The sequence below is a fragment of the Octopus sinensis genome, linkage group LG6 (assembly GCF_006345805.1).
Source record: "Octopus sinensis linkage group LG6, ASM634580v1, whole genome shotgun sequence".
In the NCBI taxonomy this organism is placed as follows: Eukaryota; Metazoa; Mollusca; class Cephalopoda; order Octopoda; family Octopodidae; genus Octopus; species Octopus sinensis.
Window position 1 is genome coordinate 9,453,849 of NC_043002.1, and position 22,579 is coordinate 9,476,427.

At 38.6% G+C, this 22,579-nt stretch overlaps 1 protein-coding gene across 2 annotated transcripts; it reads left to right on the forward strand.

Moving 5' to 3' along the window:
- Nucleotides 1–5,402: 5,402 nt before the first annotated feature.
- On the forward strand, nt 5,403–15,571 carry LOC115212946 (high mobility group protein B1). Of its 2 annotated transcripts, none has more exons than XM_029781792.2 (6): nt 5,403–5,621; nt 13,090–13,235; nt 13,366–13,476; nt 13,582–13,720; nt 14,109–14,215; nt 14,340–15,571. In XM_029781792.2, the coding sequence occupies exons 1-6, from the start codon at nt 5,618–5,620 to the stop codon at nt 14,520–14,522; spliced, it is 690 nt and encodes a 229-aa protein (XP_029637652.1). In that variant the 5' UTR covers nt 5,403–5,617; the 3' UTR covers nt 14,523–15,571. The 2 variants fall into 2 exon arrangements, with proteins under 2 accessions (XP_029637652.1, XP_036359528.1); XM_036503635.1 differs by lacking the exon at nt 5,403–5,621 and adding an exon at nt 9,400–9,404.
- The last annotated feature ends 7,008 nt before the right edge of the window (nt 15,572–22,579 follow it).

Sequence of the window (22,579 nt, forward strand, 5' to 3'; positions counted from 1 at the left end):
TGCAAGTTCATCAGTGGGATGTAAATCACATAAGTCCAGTGACTGGTTCTCAGATACATCAGCAGAAATTCATGATCTACTTTTAGAAAAACAAAATTTAGGCAATACACTTCTTTCTCAGTCCTTGAGCCCCAACTCAAATGAAATTTACAGAAAGCTGAAAAGGAAATTGAAGACTGCTCTAAGGAAAATTAAACAGGAATGGTGGAATGATAGAGCAAAAGGGGTACAAGAAGCAGCTGGTAGAAATTATATGTTTAGGAGGTATATGGCCCAAAATCTTCAATAGCTCCACTGAGAAAAGCAAATGGACATTTTCTTCTGACTGATACTGCTTCTATTCATAAGCATTGGGTAGAACATTTTTCTGCACTTTTGAATGGACCATCATCCGTTGACATGAAGACGATAGAAAAAATTGAATACCTTCCAGTTATAGAAGAGATGGCATTTGAACCAACTCTAAATGACATTTATTTAGCTGTGAATAAAGTGAATAACAGTAAGTCTCCAAGGTCTCATGGAATCTGTGCAGAAGTTTTGAAATATGGGGGTAACAACCTGTTTGAACTCTTAAATATATTAATTTGTCACTGTTGGAGAACTGAGAAAGTGCCTCAAGATGGATTGATGCCATTTTAGTCTCCTTGTATAAATTGGGGCCAAAGGATCTGTGTGGTAATTTTCGTGGAATTTTGCTGTTGTCTGTGGTTGGAAAGGTTCTTGCCCACATTTTGCTAGAACGTTTAAATACCTTTATAGTTCCAAATACAGTGCTAGTATAGACCTCGGAGCTACAATCTATATTGTATATATTAGAAGCATTAGTACCACTGTTTCTATTTCCTATGTCACCATTAATATTATTATTCTCTTTGTAGGGGTTTAAGTTAGTGTTGACAGTAATACTATAATTATTACCACCTCTTGCTAATTTTATATTCTTTCTGTTTAACCTTGATATGATGGTACACATATGCTTTGACAAGGGTGCACATAATGTCTATAGTCTTTTTCCAACTCCATCCCTTATTTTAATTATTATATTGTTGATTCTTGGTTTCTTCTTATTATAAATGAAACATGGTTTTATTATTATTATTAAAATAGTAAGAATTTTGAAAAAATACATTTACAATGCTTGGTATGTACAAAAGAATTTACCCTAAAAAAAATCTTTAACCAGCATCTGAAGGGTTTTTAGAAATTGAAAAGCAAACTAAAAAGTAACTTAAAGTTATTGCCCTTTAAGTTGTAGATCCCATACCAAAGTAGCCCCAGTTATTTATTACAGCATTACTTTCATTAAATCTGACACATTTCTGCTGGATAAGTGTATTAGTGTCCTTTGATGTAGCAATTATGTGCATTTGATATAAATTCAAATCAGCTGCACCACGTATTCATGCAAGGTAGACATTTCCATGCAGCTTTGGGTGAAGCGAACGGAGGGTTCGAGTTTAAGACAGTCCTTCTTAAAGTATATTTTAGGTGAGGGACCACAAAACCTCTGGGTACAGGAGAGTAGAGTTTGTGTTGAAGTGCAGTATAACTATAGTTCTGGTATCACTTAAACTTAGATGACCTTTTGGGATGTAGTTGAAATACCAATTACCTAAAGTATCAAAACAAGAATTTTTTAATAAATGAAAATAAGAATCTTTTCGGTTTGAGTGGCAGTTTTTTCTAGCGGTGTCATATGAAATTGTCACCCGTAATTATGACCCTAGTATCGATCTATTGCATTTCAATCTGTTTTAGGGTTAGGGTTAGGGTAAGAGCGGGGGGAAGGGTATCTTTGTTTTTCTTCACAAATGTAAATAAACCCAATCTGTTTCTTAAACGAGGGACATATTCATACGGCACAGAATGTTTTCACCTCAATAGACGTCACTGATTGGTTGAAATTACAGAAATTGAAGAAAAAAAAAACAAATATCTTACAAACTATAGAATTTTCTCAATAAAGCCAAGAGAAAAAGATGTTTTATAAACACATTCTACCAGTATACGAAGTTTAAAAGTGTTTAGTTACGTGGAAATTATTTTAAAAAACTGCCGTTCAAACCGAAAAGATCCGATTACCCTTATCAATTACTGATGGAAATATGAAAGAAGCACCCCTCCTCCACCACCAGAAATGTTAGAAATAGCAACACTCGAACATGTATGATGCTGGCTGCGTAAGCAAAGGTATCTAGTATCGGAGTCAGACACACTTTTCGAGTCGCTACTGTAATTGATAAGCACGAATGGTTAGAGGAACTTTTTGCACACTCTCAAAACTGCGGCTGATGCAGAGCAGTTACGATTCTTGTGAATAAGATCGGATACGTTCTTTGACAAATCTAAACTGGATCCCTAACTATTTTGCATAATTGGAATTTCTGATGTTCTAAACATGGAAATTCGAAGACTGATTTAGGGGGGAAAAAACTCCACCAAGAACTAAAATAAGATAGAAGAGAGAGAGATGCTATGAATTACCTATTTTGCATTCATTTATTCGTTTAGGTAATTGAAGAAAGCTAAGATAGATTTTTAATACTGTACATTATTTGCTGATCCCAATTTTACCGTAACGGGACAGCATTTTAGTCCTGTATGCAAATGTCAATTGGCTGGTTAAAAATACCGACTACAAGCCGAAATCTGCATACACCCCCCTATATAAATTTGCCGAGCCTTAACTATATTAAGGATTTCTTATATACAAATTAACAAAGGAAGGCAATGGTAAAGCTGTGCAAAGGCAACCCTGATTTAAGTCGGTGAAAATAGCTTTAAGCAGGACGTTGTCGGTTTTTACTATAACAGATCTCGGTATAAAACTGAAATCTCTGTTTGAAAGACAAAGGAATAGGATAAGTTTTATAACATTTATGCCTTTCCAGTGTGAATATGTAAGGGTGAAATGGCCCCGACCCCACTGAAAATGCTGCTGCCTAGACGATGAATGGCCATAGTTTAACAGTTCTTTTGTTCGTCTCCAGCTTTTGACGAATTTAATGTTTTACCACACGTTTTAAAAGTTGTATCTTGAAAATATAAACAAAAAACGAAACGGCTATATTTGATACTTCAAACGGAAATGGTTTATCTCGTTTCTTGAACAGTCCCATGAAAGTATGAGGCTAGGTCAGAGGGATAATGACTAAATCGTGAAAATTAATACACTAGTTAAAAATTATTTATGTGAGGAGAAAAATAGACGAAAATTCGGGGATTTAGAATTAATTCTGCCAGATTTTAATTGTACAGTTGCAATGTTGATAAGGTGAAATGTTGTATTAAGGGCATTTTATTCAACTTAAACGGAGAATTTCCTGCAAATACGCTTGATTTTGGCAGTTTTACATTTTCTAAATCACAGATGTTTGTAGATTTCATTACGATTGTAAATAAAAATAAGTATTTATAATATTCCATCTTCTTCACACAAAAGAAAAAACAATTGTTACTGCGCCCTGATCTTGCTGAACCGTGTAAATATACTGCAAAAGGAACCAATTTAGTAAAATAAAATTTTTTGTAGTAATAATTTCACTACTTATTGAGATAAACTATTACTACAAAAAATTTAGAGGGCAACCTTGATTAACTAAAATGTCAATTTAGGAATAAATCACTCAATCGCATCATCGTAAAAGTTGAAACCTATACGTATAATAAATAATAGCCATATCGATCCATTAAAATTTTCAGATATTTACTTGAAAATATATAAATTATATAAACTCTACAAAATGTGCAAACCGGTTTTGAAAAAAAAAATTGTTTATGTACATACACATACAAACACCCAGAGGCATACGCAAACATTTTATTTCACAAATGTACAAAAAAATAATACGAGATTTATTTGAAGTAAAGGCGAAAGAAAGAAATCAATTTTTAGTGACAGGTCAAACCAATTAACTCTATAACTATGGCGGGAAAACTCACTCGCTAATTTCATATACGGTCGGCGAGATGATTAAGAGTTAGGATTTTAATTTTGTTGACAAACAAAAATGAAATTGTAGCATAGTTTCAATTCTCAATAGAAGCCACTAATAAAAGGGGAAAATGCGTGAATATTATATTTCCCGTTTCTTTCTCCTTTAACAAAACAAAAAAACGAGTTTTATATCTCGAAGCAGTAGTACTCAACTATACACCTTTTTATTCTTTACGTAGATTAAAAACAAATTAGCTTCAGAGAAATTGTTTATTCAAGCTTATTAGCATCACGACCGAAATCAGAAATCGAAACTAGATTTAGATTTATTTCATGGTTTTGATTGTTGATCCCATCTACTTTTTAAAGATTAGTCCCGTTTTAAACAAGAACCCCTTTTTTTATAGATTTAATAGAACTAGTTATGAACTACAATTCTCTGAGTTTAGATTCTGTTAAACTCTATTGAGTCAATTCTTCTCTCATTATAAAAGCATTTAAGATTCATGGCTCGGAGCCTTTTCACTTTATTTTCTAATTTTATTTATTTGAGGAAGGTATGAACGTTACACATCCCCATTTATACTGTCTTATAAATAAATTTCAGGGATTCTGTACCTCAACAGAAAGTGTTCAAGAATTTAACAATTTTTTTTAATAACCACATTACAACGAATATCAAAAAAAAAAAGATCTTTATCTCTAATTCTAATAATATTTATTAATCACCATTTTTTAATGATTCTTCGTGTTGAAGCAAAATCTCGTTTCCCCTCTTACAATAAATGTCAGTGCAGCCGTCTCACTCCCTCCCTCCCTCTCTCTTCCCCCCCCCGGTACTAATAGTGATTAGTACTCTTCCTCTTCCTCCTCAACTGTTTATCCTACTCACGTTGGCTGAGAAGGCGAAAGTGAAGTTATTAAAAAACCAGCGAGAAAAACATCGCAAAGACGGTGACGGGGAGGAGGAGGAGGAAAGGGATAGTGAGAGGAAAGAGGAGGCACAAAGGGAGGGGGGGACGGATTTCAGTAGGGTGAGTAATAAACTGTGAGTGTGAGCGGGAGAGAGAAAGTGATAAAGAGTGAGTATGAGCGGGAGAGGGAAAGTGATAAAGAGTGAGTACGAAAGGGAGAGAGAAAGCGATAAACTGTGAGTATGAGCGGGAGTGTGATACAGAGAAAGAAAGTAAAGGTCGGGAAAATAAAAACGAAAATAGAGGGCTAAGAGAAAGAAAGAAAGAAAAAAAAAAAGCAAAGATTAAAAGAAAGAAAGAGGAGGCACAAAAGGAGTGGGACGGATTTTAGTGGGGTGAGTAATAAAGTGAGAGTGTGAGCGGGAGTGTGATATAGAGAGAGAAAGTAAAGGTCGGGAAAATAAAAACGAAAATAGAGTGAGGGCGAGAGAAGGAAAGAAGTGAGTGAAAGAGAAAGAGAGAGAGAGAGAGAAAGAGAAAGAGAGAGAAAGGCAAAGATTAAGAGAAAGAAAGCGTAATATAATAATAATAATAGTAATAAAAAAATCCTGTATCCCCCTCTCCCGTATTGGCACACGTGAATGGTTTATAGTGTTCTAAGGCAACTGTTTCAAGCCGTGCAGCGATAGTAACCATTCGCGATATTATTAGTAAACTGAGTGTTTCTTCCGTAGTGCCCTCACTTTAGCTCTTCGATTCCAACATGGGTAAGCAAGTTTTTTTTAAAAAGATTTTCTCATCATGTCGAAATATGCAACTTGTTACTAAATTTAAATGCTCTTATTTGCAAAGCTTTCTTTCGTTTGTTTCTTCTAGAAAAATCTGAGTTGAACTGGAAGAAAAAAAAGCCGTTTATCCTCCTAATTCGAAGCAAAAATTTGTTGGGGGTTTAATTATTTTAGGTACATGACGGCCATAAATTTTTCCAGTTGCCTGATTTTACTTCTCGTTCTCTCCGAAATAATTTCATAATTTTCTCATTTAAAAAAAATCTAATTCCTTTTTGTCTTATTTCGTTCAATATTTAAAATATTTCAGTGAAAATTCTGTCTGAATTGTGAAAAACGAATAATCTGTTGGGCGCCATTGTTCTGAATAAGGAAACCAGCAAAAAAATCATGACAAATGCTTTATTTTATTTTACCTTGATGGCTTTTCTGGGGTGAAGGAGCAAGTTTTTTCGGGAAAGGTTTGTAGATTGAAGACCGATCCTTATTATTCGATGGAAATAATACGGATTGTTTTCGTATTTTGAAAGATATAAAAAAAAGAACGACCGAGCGAGGAGCCGCCAAATCGCTGCCTTTTTATAAATGGGAGATAAGCGCGCTAAACTTGAAATTTATCGTATGCCTCGATTTATTTTTAGGAAACTTGCTTATTTCTATAACTTATAAACCGATTTCCTCACACAAGAAAATCGAATAGAATTATCAAAACTAAAAAAATTAGATTTTTTCAATGATAATTTTTCCATCATGAAAATTATCCATGCCATTTTTTTTTTAAATCTGCAATTTTGGTTACTAATTTGAAGGGTTTAGAATTATGGATAAAAATTCTTTCAATGGCTAAACAATTTCATTACGATCGATTTATTTTCCCCTTTATTCATTTATTCAATCAAAATTAGTTTTAGTTTTGGTGTTTTTCAGGAAAATCTTTCTGTGCAGAAGATAAACCTGAACTAAACATGGCTACTTTGCTACGCAGCCATGTTAAAACAAACAATTCTCACTTAATTATTAGAAATTCATCTCCATTTTCTAGTTTTATGGGGTTCTTTTCCTGGTAGAAGTACTCCAGATGAAATTATCTAGACATTTTCTTTGTGAATTAATTTCCCTGCTTTCAGCGAAAAATCGTAAATGTTACTTAAAACTGAAGCTTTGGCGTGCTTCCGCTTCTATCTCAAGTAATTTCCCCCCTAATATGGCAATTGTGCTGGGAGCAATCAGCTCGGCTTTTGTCACGACGTTGATGAAGAAAGGAAGAAGAGCAAATTAGAAAATGCAGGGCAAAATAACCGGCGATAGTAAAGAAGGCGCACACCAAGGGTTTATATAGGGTTGGTGCCATTGTTAGGCTTAGAACGGGTGGTGTGCGTATTCTTTACCTCCGCCAAAAAACCAATCTTAATTATCCCAAGGAAGGTGAATAAAAATGCAGAAAAAGAGCGGTTCTGCTTCTTATAGCGACGGCCTTGTTTGGAATGTGGGTGCCGAGCAGGTTATGGAAGGGCCGCACCGCATCTCGTTCACTAATTATCTATCAGGAGATGAATACTTTTTTTTTTTTTTTTTTTGATCTTTTCTTAATCTTTTCAGCTCCGGATGTCATTGAAAAGATTCCACTTAGATCTGTGTGTGCCTGCCTTTATTATAAATAATTCATTTTATGATAAAGCTTGTTTGTGGCGGATAAGATGAAGGGGTTTTTGTTTAGCCGCAGACATTTTTCTCATCCCGTCTCGGTCCTACTTAAGGAGCGTAGCCCCGATTCTGTCCCAAACCACAATACACCTTGGATCCACTTAACTTATGTATCGTTAATGTGCAGTTTTTGGGAAATTTGGCTGCTCTTTCCAGCAGTTTAAGCGATCACTTGTCGCGGATAAGATGAAGGGGTTTTTGTTTAGCCGCAGGCATTTTCTCGTCCCGTTTCGGTCCTACTTCAGGAGAGAGTAAGCCACAATACACCTTGGGATCCATTTATCTAATGTGCAGTTTTTTTAAAAATTTGGCTGCTCTTTCCAGCAGTTTAAGCGATCCCAGCGTATCTATCCATCATTGGCCCGTGGCTAGACGGTATTTTTGCAAGACCGAAATTAGCAATTTGAAGAATTTTGAGTGCCCTACTGGTGATGGCATCGCCAAAGTTCCAATCGAAGCATGTCCCAGATTATCCTGGGACGTCCGAGGATTTCAGTGGGGCGTGCGGATAATTTATAGAACACAAATTCGAAAGATTGGAATTATTTTTTTGGTAGTAACAGTGATTATTTTTCCTGTTTGCAAAGACGGTGGCGCTGAGAAGCAAAAGCGATTCAGACGACTATCCATTTCCATCAACTTGTGGCATGGTGCCAGAGCTAAAAAAAATCATTTTTAGACTTACACGTATGTACGGTACTGGTAAATGTATTTATTGCCAGCAGAATGTTAGGCACTGCTTGAGAACAGTGGTCCCGGTGCGCGCACTCGCGCTAGTTAGTCATGACTAGTCGATCCTTTGTGTTTTTGTGTTATTTACTTTGTATTTTTGTTTTATTTAGTTTGTTTAACAAAAATTATTTTCTTTGTTTAAAAAAAATTACATATTTTGAATATGAGGGTACGACTAGCGAACATTGGGCCCGGTGCGCGCAGTCGCGCATCCGCGCTAGCTAGTCGTGACTAGTCGATCCTACAACGACTTACCTAGCAAAGTAAATAAAACAAAATAAATAAATTTTTTTACACAAAGTAAATAATTTTTGTTAAACAAATGGCGGTGCTCCAGCATGGCCACAGCTTGTGAGTTGGAACTAAATAAAAAAAAAGTAAATCATAAAGTAAATAATTTTTTTAAAGAAAGTAAATAACACAAAGTAAGGGATCGACTAGTCATGACTAGCTAGCGCGAGTGCGCACACCGGGACCACTGTTCTCGAGTAAGTACCCAATGCTACATATTTCATGTGTTGACTATGAGAGACCAACTAATAAACTTTACGTACAGTTTGGTGCAGTCCGAAGTGGGGGGGGGTGCCATTTGTTGCCCTCGGACACAATCGATCCTCTTCCTCCAGTTTAGGATGAATGAAACGCGAGATGTGCGCGTAGCTAGTCACGTGATGGTGACGCTGACGCCAACCGATGGCCACCACGCCGAAGCATCATCATCAGTCTGCGGAATGGAATTTTTCGGCATTTTGCGAAATTGGAATTTGTCTTCGTCGTGTTTTCATGAAGGGCTTTCCACATTAAAAACAACATCCGCCGTTGAGATCATCAGTTTAAGGCGACTGGCAGCTTATTTTTGGACTGGTCTGTTGAGAATCATCATCATCATCATCATTTAACGTCCGTCTTCCATGCTAGCATGAGTTGGACGGTTCGACCAGGGATCTGGGAAGGCTGCACCAGGCTCCAGTCTGATTTGGCAGTGTTTCTACAGTCAGGCATACTTCAATAAAATTCATAGGGCAGGCCATCTAGCCCTGGCGACTTGTCCCCCAGAGCACTCAGCCAGCACCTCCTTAGCTGTGATTGGCCCTTCACAGCATTCCACCTCCTGTGCCAAGAGTCGAGGCCCTCCAGCAAGGAAGTCCCTTAGGGACTCCCCGCAATCCGGTGCATCGCTTTCCCCAAAAAAGCCGGCATCAGTTTAAGGCGACTGGCAGCTTATTTGGACGCAAAACGTTCCAGCAAGCCATCGATTTAGTGACTGGTCTGTTGAGAATCATCATCATCATCATCATTTAACGTCCGTTTTCCGTGCTAGCATGGGTTGGACGGTTCGACCAGGGTCTGGGAAGCCAGGAAGCTGCACCAGGACCCAGTCTGATCTGGCAGTGTTTCTACAGTTGGATGCCCTTCCTAACGCCAACCACTCCGTGAATATAAGGGACCTCTACGTAAAGGAGGAGCTCAGACAAAAACAATAAAGTGAAAAGAATTTGCGTTTTACTTGTATTTGCCTTAAATAATCGTAAATAATAATTTAATGTAAATAAAATATACACCATTTTGTGAGAGGCAAACATTGTTTAATAATAATAATAAAAGCGGAGGTTTTAAAGTGACGTACATAGAAAATTAAGGTTTTGAAAACCTCAAGGACATGTTTTCAAAATTTTGATTTTTCCTCCTCTCCACCCCTCTGGCAAATAAAAATAGGGGTGGTGGAAATAAAACTGTTGAAAACGTGATTCGTCGTTTAGCTGCTGTTTCTAGCATGTCGTTTTCTGCTTAGATTTTTTTTCTCCAGATCATAATCTCCGTATTTCGCCAAATAAAGAGTGGAGAATTGGGTTTTTTCTGTGTTTTTATTTTCCAGATTCGGTATCTCCGCTGTCGAAAAGATGTTTCTATAGGACCCCCCCCCTAGCCCATAGAAAATAAACCGGAAGGGGTGTGTGATCCATGTCCCTTTACCTCCGCCAATAATTGTTATAAAGTTTAATAAGGGGCTCAAATTTCACCCCCCTCCCTCAATTTAAATTTTGAACTTTTCGTCCATTTATTTATTTATTTGTCCGTTTATTCATAAAATGTATTTGTCAAGTAAATGTGGCGGTCATGGGAAGACGATGTTACTGTTTTAATCCCAAGAAAGACATATCGGTTAATAAATATAAAGACCTTCACCCGGGAACCCCCCAAAAAATTAACCAACCTGGAGTTGTTAACGAGTGTATGGAAATCGAATATGTGAGGTGGGGGGAGGGCACTTCCGGAAAATTCACAAGATCCGATTTATCCGTCATGACTTGGGGTAAAATGGATATATATTGATTTTATTTTTTTTAACAGGATCCCAACTTTTTTGGTTATAGAGAATCCGACTCTGAAAAGAAATTTTTTTTTTTTTCCAATTTTTCAATTTTTCATGCTCCAGCATGGCCGCAGTCAAATGACTGAAACAAGTAAAAGAGTATATATAATATGCGTTCAAGCAGGCTATCCACATGCTAGAAATAATAGCCAAATCTCAAAACTTCGATGACATAATGTAATCAAACCTTTTTGCAGAGTAATTTCCCGTAGTGAATGACGGAGTAATTCATGTGAAATAAAAAAATTTTTTTTTTTTTTTTTTTTTTTTTTTTAATCCACCATCAATATATGTGGGGAAAATACGGAGATTAAGAATACGATAAAAATAAACACAAACTCAAATTCTAATTTCAAATTTTTTTATGAAAAACTCCGGCCCAAAATACCCCAGCCACCCCGCTGTCTAAATGTGAAAAATGAACGGTTGTTTTGAAAGTTTAAAAAAAAAATCCTTTAATTTCTCATATTACTGCGGGAAATTACTCTGAAAGAAATCTTTGCAGAAAAAGGTGAGTAGATTGATTATATTATGTCATCGCAGTTTTATGAGATTTGGCTAGCGTGTGAATAGCCTGCTTGAAGGCCTAATTTTGCAAACTAATTTTTGGTAATTTTTCATTGTAACACCCGAACGATTTTCACTAAGAAAAAAAGAAAAAAAACTCGGATTTTTCGCCTGGAATCAAGTACCTTGACTTTAATATGTTGCAAATCTCTTGTTTTGATTCGGGAAGAGGGGGACCCCAGGCCCCAGATTCGTTGGATTTTTTTCGTTGAATGAATTCCTGTGACATCCTAATATGCTGCAAAACCCTTTTTGGGGTCCGAAAAACGGAGTGAGGTGGGAACCTCGGAAATTTCCCCACCATCGCCACCACCATTGATCTTGTTATGGTTAGGGAAATCCGTCTCGGATTCTTTTTTTTTTTTTTTTTTTTTTTTTTCCCACTTAGTGAAAGTCGTGCTGGTAGGGGCAGGTGAAATTTCCGAGACTTCCCCCTCACCGCACTGCGTTTTTCGGACCCAAAAAGGGTTTTGTAGCACATTAGGATGTCATAGGAATTCATTCAGTGGGGGGGGGGTTCAAATGCCCCCCTTCCCGAACCAGAATAAGCATATTAAAGAGGTCAGGGTACTTGATTCCACACAAAAAATTCCAGGGTCCCCCCCCCCCCGTCGACACAATCCCCTCCTTTTTTCGGGCTGCACCCCCCCCCCTTTTCTCCCAAATTTGTTTATTTAAAAATTATTTTTGCCAGTAGTCTATACCTTGGCAATCCTTTCAGTAGGGGAGATTTAAAAAAGTAAATGCAAATTAATGGGGAAATAACAAGAGGAGATAGATAAGTTAACCTGCTGTTAAGCATAGTCATTGGATATAGCAACCAAAAAGTGTACAAGTGCCTTTCTTAAAAGTTGCTAGATCTTGTTTGTAAGGAGCTAGTGACTAAAGATGGAAACATATCACCTGTATCAAAGCATAAAAAGCAATCTAAACACTCTTAAATCATCAGAACACCTGAATTTATCCAGCAAGTTCAACAGACCATTGATTGCAATCCTAGAAAGTCCATGAGGTCAATTGCAAAAGATCTCCATGTGTTACAAGGAGCGGTTAAAAATGTTGTCCATGGAGGCATATGATATGTCTTATATGATGAGGAAAGGTCAATTTGTCAGAAAAAGCAAAAGATAATCAGATCTAAAATGCTCTTAAACAAACTGAAAATCCAGCAGAAGATTTGATTTGGGTTTTCTCAAATGAGAAAAACTTCAACCAAGAAGAGAAAGTTAACAGGAAAAATGACAGTTGGTTCTTTGCAGACCCTTCTGAAGTTCCAAGTGTTAGGCATACAAAGTTTCCTGCAACTGTATTGGATTTAGGGGTTGTCATCAATGAAGGACATGTGATGCCTCCTTACTTCTGTCCACGAGGCCTTAGAGTTAACTCTGCTACCTACATCGAGGTCCCGGAAATGATTGTAAGCTTTGGATAGACAGTGTATGCAATGGAAGGCCATGTGTATTTCAGTAAGATTCTGCACTATCACACATGGCTCTAGTAACACAGGAATAGATGGATGAAAATTTTCATGATCACATAACCCCTAACATTTGGCCTCCTAATTCCCAGATCTCAGTCCATTGGACTAATACATGTAGAGTGTTGTTGAGAGAGAGAGGTCAATGAACACATCCATAACACCAGATTCTTTGGAAGCTACCATAGTCAGAGTAATGTCTAAAATGAACCAGGGCCACTTGATTCAAGCATGTAGATTATTTAGATCACATATAGAAGCACTTGTTGAAGCTGAAGGTGGTTTTATTGAACAACATAGAAAAAAAGGTTTATGTTTGTTTTTTTTATGAACATAAATCTGTCCTCATATCTTACACACCCTGTGTATATTTTACACACACATTCTTAAGAGAGACATTTTTTCACTTTTGGGTTGCTGTATCCAGTGTTTATGTTGTTTAACAGTAGGCTTGTTTATGTCCCTTTACTTGTTATCTTACCAATAATTTTTATTTACTTTTTTGACATCCCTAAACTGAACAATTTATTTAAAAAAATTTTTTTTGTGATTGCGATAAATTATGTTAAATTTTTTTTTTCTTGCATTTCTAGGTCGTCTTCCTGCAGCGGCAGCCAAAGGCCGTAAGAAAAAGAAGCCGAAGGATGTTAATAGGCCCAAACGGACTACATCTGCTTACTTTTATTATATGGCACATTGCAGAGAGCAGGCTAATAAATCAGGCACAACCATTCCTAAAGTAAGTTGGATACTATAGATACTATGCTTTAAGACTCTTCAACTGTGAGTTGGACTGGTGCAGTTATTAATTAGGCTTGTTTGGAATGTGGTATTGAATTTTTCTTTGTTGTAACGAGTTATTTTGTTAGGTTTCAGATTTTACCAAAGAATGCTCAGAAAAATGGAAGGCTCTAACTGCTGTACAGAAAAAGCCCTTTGATGAGAAAGCTGCCAAGGATAAAGCCAGATACGTTAAAGAGGTAAGATATACTAAGCATGTTTAATGAAAGTCAGTGTATGTAAAAAGTAGGCTCGATGTATCACAGAGGTCTATATTTACTGTTTTATTTCTTTCATATCTATAGATGTCAGATTATAAACAGAAAAATTCAGGTGATCCAAATAAACCAAAGAGACCACAGTCTTCATATTTCCTGTTCTTAAATGACTTCAGAGTGAAAATGAATGGGAAGGGTATTGATCACAAAGAGATACTCAGATTAGGTTTGTAATATTTTGGTTTTTTTATTTGAGATTTCTTTGTAATTTCTATGATTGTGATGAACTAAATAAAGCATTATCCGTTATGCATCTAGTTTTTGAAATATATATATATACCAATTAAGGACTGAACACGAAAAGTGGACAGTCAACATGCTAGATATAGACGTCAAATCGCCATTCACCACAAAAGGTTATGTTCTCAGATTTGACGTCTATATCTAGCATGTTGACTGTCCACTTTTCGTGTTCAGTCCTTAATTGGTATATATAAATATTTTAATCTTCGGATTCTTTTTTAATATGCTAGACCACTGGTCTTAATTGATAAATATCAATTTCTACCCTTAATTAATTTTATATATATATATATATTGCATGTTTATTTTAGCTGGAGAAGAGTGGAGAAAGATGACAGATGATGTTAAGAAACCGTATGAGAAGAGAAATCGAGAAGAAAAGAAGAAATACGATGTAGCAATTGCTGAATACAAAAAGGTAACATTAGCTTGATTGTCCCTTTAGCTAAAAATCCCCCAAAAAGAAATTTGTATTGAAAGATGATTTTTGATGAAAGAAAACGTCAGTTTAAGCTTTTTTTAAAATTTTTTGTTGCTTATAGAGAAGTGGTGAACAAATTAAAGGTGCTCCTTCAGTCAAGAAAGCGAAGGTCGTTGTAGAGGAGGAGGAAGAGGATGATGAGGAGGAGGCTGATGATGATGAAGAGGAAGCCGAAGAAGAAGAGGAAGAGGCTGATGAAGAAGAGGAGGAAGAAGATGAAGATGATGACGAAGAGGATGAATAGGTGGAGAAATTAAAAATTATATTGGACATTCATCCAGTAATTCTGACAAATGACTTGAAATCATTTGTAGAATGTAGAGAAGAGAGGTGATTTCGCTCAGATTTATTTTTCTCTCCATCACTGCCATTGTCTTATACCCAACTTGATGTGTCTCGTCACAAAAAAAAAAAAAAGATCTAAATGTTAAATTTAAACCACAACTTCTTTTTCTTTCTTTATGATTTCTGTGGTTTATAATATCATTTGACATCAGACATTTCATTTTTGTTCTGTAAATGTTTTCATTATTCACATTCCTCTTGAAATTAGATTACAGATTATTTTATATTCAGATGATAGAAGTGTGCCTTACTCTCAGCGTGCACTTAAGAGAATTCAATGCAATTTAACATAGTGTAAAATAATTGAAATTTGTTGTTTTGTAGAGGGTGGGGGTGTAAATTCTTTATAAACTGAATTCTTATTGGACAATCCTGCTGCTTCACCAGTGGCATTGTTTTGTCTCCATTGTGGTTGGCAGGGTTGTGACTTCAAATGATTATTTTCTTCACGTCACTTGACAGCTTATAACTGTTTTTTTCTCTTGCCATTTAACTATGTGTTTCATCAGGTTTATTCACAGAATATACAGTTTTGTAACTTTAAAAACAGGCTAAATTTTAGCTATTAGTGCCTTGTTTATAAAATTAATGAAGATATTTTGTTTTACAATTTCTGGTTACTTCAGTATATCACTTTGACCACTTCAGTGTTCCTATTTCATATTGTAAAATTAAGAATTTTTCTTCATATATTTTTAAAATTGGTTTCCATATGACCTTTAAAATGTTGTTTTCCCTTAAAATAGTCTCCTGTTGAACTATCACACAAAAACAAAAAAAAATTGATTAGGTAAACAGTTTATCCCCCTTTTCCATTCAAGAACATGATCTCTTTCCTATTATTATACCCTGAAGGCTTGCTCAACTTGCAAGGATTAGTTGTGTCTTAGGAACAATTTAAGATGTAATTATTCTATTTAAACTGAAATAAAATATTTAAAAAAAAAATTCCTCTTGCTATATGTTTGACTAGCTTAGAAGCTGCCCGATAGGGTGGCTTTTAAACTAGATCCTGTTGTGGACTCTTCATTAGGCCTCGGGTCCAACATTGACATTTCATGCATTGTGTACATGTTAGATTTCTCAACCAATGAACAATTTTCATCAAAGCAATGATATAATTTGTCGACTTGGAACTTATACAAAGCTGCGTGGTAAACAACATTGTGCTGATCCCTGAATGGGGAGATTAAAAATGTTGTTTGTCATGCAGTTTTGCAATAAGTTCCAAGTCAACAAATTATATCATTGTTTTGAGGAAAATTGTTTCTTTGCTGGAAAAATATTGTTCAAGTTTAATAAAATTTAATACGTACTCAATGCATGAAGTGTCATTGTTAGGCGCAAGGCCCAGTGAAGAGCCCTCCACAGGAGCTGGCTTAAAAGCTACCCGATAGCATCTGGCAGTGCTATAGGAATGTATTACCTGTTCGAGAAAAATTGTCCAAACACAGCATTCCAGTGTCCCCGGCATGCCCAAGGTGTGGGAAGGACCGAGAAACCATCCTGCACGTCCTTGTACAGTGTCTGGAGATTTTGGGTTTGATAATTTACGTCGAGCACATGTCGCATCTGGGAAGAGTACAGCTGTCAGCTGAGTCTGTGATGAAGACTGTACTGCCAACTGGACTTTCGAAGGAAGGTGAGGCATGTTTTCTTTGTACGGTCACTGTTATGAAAGAGTGTTTGGAGGAGCAGAATTAAAGGAGTCGCAACAGGGACCTTTGTCTCTGGCCCTGGCTTACTGTATTTCTTTAGATATCATCTGAAGAGCAAGATAGGGCTAGAGGGAATATATCTGTTGTGAAGCATATATGAGAATAGATGGAAGGATGCCCCTGACAAAGAAAACAATAACTACACAAGCGGACACACAGGAAAAAATTCCCCATTCCACTCCCGAATTGAAACCCTCAACAACAAAAAGAAAAATAAATTAAATACATTGAAAAAAAAGACAGGTAATAACTAGTATTTTTGCTAGTCACTGAGGTGTGTTTGTGTAGAAATGAATACAAGAGATGCCAGCCAATATTCAGATGGCAAAAATAATCGATGAAGAATTATGAGTTGATAAAGAGATACCCGAATGATATATTGGATGTAACAAAAGAAGTGGTCCGGTAAAAAGTTGAGCTTAACCCAGAGAGAAGGGGGGGGAGGCTGCCAAATTAGTGCAGCCACTCCCTAAACGTAAATTTATTTCTCCTAGTCGTCAGGGAGGCGAGGGCATAGTGGTTTTATTCAGAAAAGGCTTGGATGTACAGGTAAGTACTGTCTTTCTGGACTCAGGAGGAGGTAGGCTGGTCGTCCTAGATGTGACACATGTAAGTAAGCAATCGTTCAGGTTGGGAGCTGTCTATGCTCTTAAGGAGTAGACAAGCTGGGGGGTTTTTTTTTTTTTTTTTGAGACCTGGAGAATTTCTTGGTGACGTCTAAGAATCTAGTTTTAATAGGAGACTTTAACACTATTCTCGACACGGGTGGATAGTGTTGGCTCGGCAAATAGAAGAGGAAGTCCTGAGCTCAAAAGGCTATAACTTAGTAGACCGTTACAGGCTGGATGAACCGGTCATTCCACAGTGGATGTGGACTAAAAACGATGGTTCACACAGGTCTTATCTAGATAGAATGTTCATTAGAGATAAGGATGCTTTTAGTTGTCCATGCTTCTGTTGCGTCCTTTACATGGGTCACAAATTTGTAAGGTGTATGTTTGTCTAAGGCAGATTTCTCAGAGATGGAGAAGGTGCTAAACAAAGAGACCAATAATGCAAAACAAGTCGTCATCATTTAACGTCTGCTTTCCATGCTAGCATGTGTTGGATGGTTTGACTGTGGGCTGGCGAACCAGATGCACCAGGCTCCAGTCTGATCTGGCAGTGTTTCTACAGCTGGATGCTCTTCCTAACGCCAACCACTCTGTGAGTGTAAGTGGGTGCTTCTTACAGGCCAGTCAGGTGGTACTGACAACGACCTCGCTTGAATTTTTTTTTTTTTTTTCGTAAGCAAGAATATGGTAAAGCTAGAGGTGATGATGGTTGAATTAAGTACAGAAATCTCATAAGAAAGAACAGAAATGATATGAAGTTGCTCCCTCTGAAGGAAATTGTGCATAACAGCTGCGGAAACAGTGGTTTATAAAACGTACACAACCTAATAAGAATTGTATCTTGTAATAGTGACATAATTGAAAGGTGACCGGCACCTATTTTAAATAAAATTGTGTATGTTGGACATGGTAGGAACACAGTTTGCCAACGAGAACACAACGATAGAAATATCAACAAGAACACTAAAAAACGAAGAAAAAATCACTTTATTACCAACGTATTTGGGTAGAACAGCAAAAATTACTAAAGAAGAAATACCAGCAGGATACGATGTAATTTGGATAGCAGTAGCTATAACTTATGACATGGAGGAATAAGTGTCTGTTTTACAGATGAAGAAGAAAGAGGCCAAGAATTGGAAGGGGAAGACCCTTGAGGTCATGGTCCAAGTCACCCCAGAAGTATTAGAAGGGCGTAGGCCATGCTGCTTTAACTGCGGCGAAAAGGGCCACATCCACTCTGAATGCTAGCCTAAAGAAAAAAGAGTGAAGCTCCTCCCCAAAAAGAACTGCTAGAGACAGGAGAAAAAAGACACAAGAACTGAAAAGACAAGGTAAGACCCAGGAAAAGCACAAAACGCAGAGGAAGAATTGGAATTTACCATGGTTAAAGCCCAAAAGAGGAAAAAGGCCCAAGCCCCAGACTCCTCTCCCCATATAAAGAAAACAAATATGCCAATGACAGATACACACGAAAAATCTCCACACCATCCCATTGTTAAAACCCACTACCAAACCCCACCCCAAGGTGCAAGAATAAATTGTGTCCTTTAATGAAAAAATGTACTATCAAGAGTGATTAGAGCTCGTTACAAAGCTCGGGTTTATAAAAAGAATAGGGACATGCCACCTCACATTCAAATTGCAAGGATGGAGGTGGGATTGAACTAAAAGGAAGGTATCCTGATGACTTATGTCAAGAGATAGCTGGTAGAACCTTTATGCTCAGTCCAGTGGCTACACCGTAAAAGAAAAGGGATGGAGAGGAAGCTGAATTCTCGCAGCCCCACCCCAAACTTAAAATGTAAGTAAGTATGCTTTACTATGGAGATTAAGCTAGTGTGTTATTTCTTTATTGCCCACAAGGGGCTAAACATAGAGGGGGCAGACAAAGGGATTAAGCCGATTACATCGACCCCAGTGCGTAACTGGTACTTAATTTGTCGACCTCGGTGGGATTTGAACTCAGAACGTAACGGCAGACAAAATACCTATTTCTTTACTATCCACAAGGGGCTAAACACAAAGGACAGACAGACGGATTAAGTCGATTATATCGATCCCTGTGCGTAACTGGTACTTAATTTATCGCCCCCAAAAGGATGAAAGGCAAAGTCGACCTCGGCGGAATTTGAACTCGGAACGTAACAGCAGACGAAATACCTATTTCTTTACTACCCACAAGGGGCTAAACACAGAGAGGCGGATTAAGTCGATTATATCGACCCCAGTGTGTAACTGGTACTTAATTTATCGACCCTGAAAGAATGAAAGGCAAAGTAGACCTTGGCGGAATTTGAACTCAGAACGTAACGGCAGAGGAAATACTGCTAAGCATTTCGCCCAGCGTGCTAACGTTTCTGCCAGCTCACCACCTTAGATTAAGCTAGTGTCTGTAAATGCACATGGTCGGGGTCGAAATGGAAACAAACTTGTCTCCTGGAGGACCTTAGGTCACTAGATATAGAAGTTTGAGTTGTGACTGAGTCCAAGCGGAATGGGACACAATTGTTCTCACCTCTTCTAAATGGCTACGAGAAATTTATTTCTCCTAGTTGTGGGGTGGGGGTCGTAGTGGTTTTATTCAGGAAAAACATGGACGTGCAGGTTTTTACAGTCTTTCTGGACCCAGAAGGTAGATTGGTCATTTTAGATGTGACACACGTAAGTAAACAGTCCTTCAGGTTGGTAGCTGTCTAAGCAGATAATGCGTATAGACAGGCAGGCTATTTCTGGGACCTGGAGAACTGCTTAGTGATGTCAAAAACTCTAGTTGTACTAGGAGACTTTAACACTATTCTCGACGCACTGGTAGGTAGTACTGGCTACTAGAAGGCTATAACTAGTAGACTGATACAGACTGGACGAACCACTCGTTCTACAGTGGGCTTAGACTAATAACAACGGTTTCCTCATCTTATATACATAGGATATTCATTAGGGATAGAGATAGGAATATGTTTAGTTGTCCATGCCTTTGTTGTGTCCACTACATGTATCAAAGTTTGTGACATGAGAGGTGTACCTGGATAAGTGTCACAGGCACGGGACCAGCATACTGGAAGATGAACAAGTCTATTTTGACTTGTAAAACATTCCGTGCAGAGGGCATTAACCGGGGCCATTATTAATAACAGGTGGTGGTGTGCCCTCAAGCGAGCCATTCGTTCTGAGGCTATTAGATTTAGTAAACAGCTAAGTCAAGATAAAATTAGAATAGAAGGGAACTTAATTAAGGAATTAGATGAGGCCATGGAATCTGGATTTGCATCCAGAATGATGGTGGTGAAAGTGGCCTTTTTTTCCCATCATCTCAAAGCCAAACACGAAGGGTGTAGAGTCAGAGCTAAACTGCATGCGGTGGGGAGTATTAACGGTAGAAGTAGAGGGTATTAATGTTGCCGGATGTGTATGTCGTGTGAAGAGATGGAGAGGCAGAGAAGCCTCTATTAAGTCTTTAACAGACGAACATGGGTGTAAAATGGAAGTACAGGAAGAGATGTAAAAAGCTTTTCACCAGCATTTTGCCTGGTTGTTCAGGGAGAGTGGCTGGCTGGACAGTGGTGAGTTCCTAAAGGACTTCCTTGCCGGTAGGCCGTGACTCTCGGCAAAGTATGGTGGAATGCTGTGAAGGGCTGATTTACAGCTACAGAGGTTGAAGAGGTGCTGGTTGAGTGCGCCAGGAACAAGTTGCTGGGGATAAATGGTCTACCCTATGAATTTTATTGCAGCATGCTGGACCTGTTCGGGCACTTACTGCCCTGCGTCTACACAAATTGGTAGCAGAATGGGAGGATTCCCAGCTCTGTGAGTCAGGGAGTGGTGATGCCAATCAGAAAAGAACCAAGCAAGGCAGACCATATTAGTAATTTTAGGCCCATAATTCTACTTAATGTAGAGTTGAAGATTTTGGTCAAGGTGCTAGTTAAGAAGTTGGTGTGTGTTGTAGAGAAACTTGTTTGGAGGGTGCAGACATGCACAATCCAGGACAAATTCTATCTCCTGCGCTACACCTTAGAGAGGGTGGGTAAGTTATCCAGTAAAGGTGGGGCACTAGTCCATTTAGACCAGAGTAAAGCTTTTGATAGGGTAGACCACCAGTGCCTGGCGGTGGTCCTCGAGGCAGCTGGGCTAGGCCCGGACTTCCTTGGTTGGATCACTGCCGTTTATGGTGGCATTAAATCCACACTCCAAATAAACAGTTACCTGTTGGTGCTGTTTAAGATCAAGTGCTTGGTTCGTTAAGGGTGCCCCCTGTCTCCACTTCTGTATTTACTGGCACTTGAGCCATGTTGCGGAAGCTGGAGAGTTTGTGGGGGCATCCCCAATGAAATGGGATGTTGTAAATCTGTTTCTGCATATGTAGATGGCGTTACCATCACTGTGTCTGATGAAGCTCAGCTACCCTGTGTAGAGGATGCAATGAAAGGATACGAGGCGGTGGCAGGGGCAAAAATTAACAAGTTCAAGTCCATTGGCTTGTGGCTCGGCACCTGGAGTGACAAGACAATAACGTCCAGTGTTGTGGGGCACTGGCCAGAGGTCCTGTTAAGTTTTTTGGAGTCTGGTTTGGACCGGATTCCCAGATGGAGAAGAATTGGAGTGAGGTGGCAGATTGGGTGGAGGCCCTTATCCAGACCTGGTCTGGAAGGGTGCTATCCCTGAAAAGGGAGGGTTGAGATGGTGCAGGGGTATATTGCATCTGTTATCACCTACCGTCTGACCGTTGTCCCTTGCTCTGATTCGTGGCTAAGCAAGTTGTCATAACTTCTCTTCTGCTTTTTGTGGAGGGGAGGAAAACTGTTTGTGAGGTGCTGTTTGCTGCCAAGAACCGCTAAAAGGTGGGTTAGAGATGCCACGACTAATGATACGCAGGCATGTGCTGAGGCTAGGACACCTCTGGCTCTGTCTGGATGGTGACCAAGTGTGGAATTTGCTGGTGTAAAGATTCTGACCGTGACTGGTATTCTTGGAGGAACTCAAACCCAACTTCATTAAAGGATGTAACATGACTGAATGGGGAAAAGGAGTGCCGATGGGCACTCGTGCTAATCCATGGGGTGGGCAGGGCCAGCAGTGAGGGTACTACTTCGGTATTCTGTAGAGGGCTCATGGAGTTTAAGAGGGATGACATCCTGGGAGAGGGTCTGGGGTTTAATGAGGGCCAGCTAGCCAACCTGTTTCAAAGAACTTTTGGGCCAAGGTACCTGGATAGCTACCAGAAGTCCCTGACCCAGGAGTGCTGTGGAAGTGCATTGCCTGTTCATGAGAAAATGTCTAGGCATAGATTGTCTGTGCCACAAGCATGCCCAGGTTGTATGCAGGACGATGAAGCTGTTCTGCATGCCTTTGTGCAGTGCCCAGGGCTTTTGGGCTTGATAACTTATGTTGAGCATGCGATGTTGCATCTGGGAAGAGTGCAGCTGTCTGCTGAGTCCATGATCGAGATTGTGCTGCCGCCCGGACTCTCAGGGTGGGGCATGTTTTTTGTGCAGTGTTGAAGGATTGTGTGTGGAGGGCTGGAATGAAGGGTGTCACGATGGAAATTTTCATCTCTTGGCCTGGGGTGCTGTATTGCTTTGGATATCATCTGAGGAGTGGGATGTGGCTGGAGAGGAGACGCC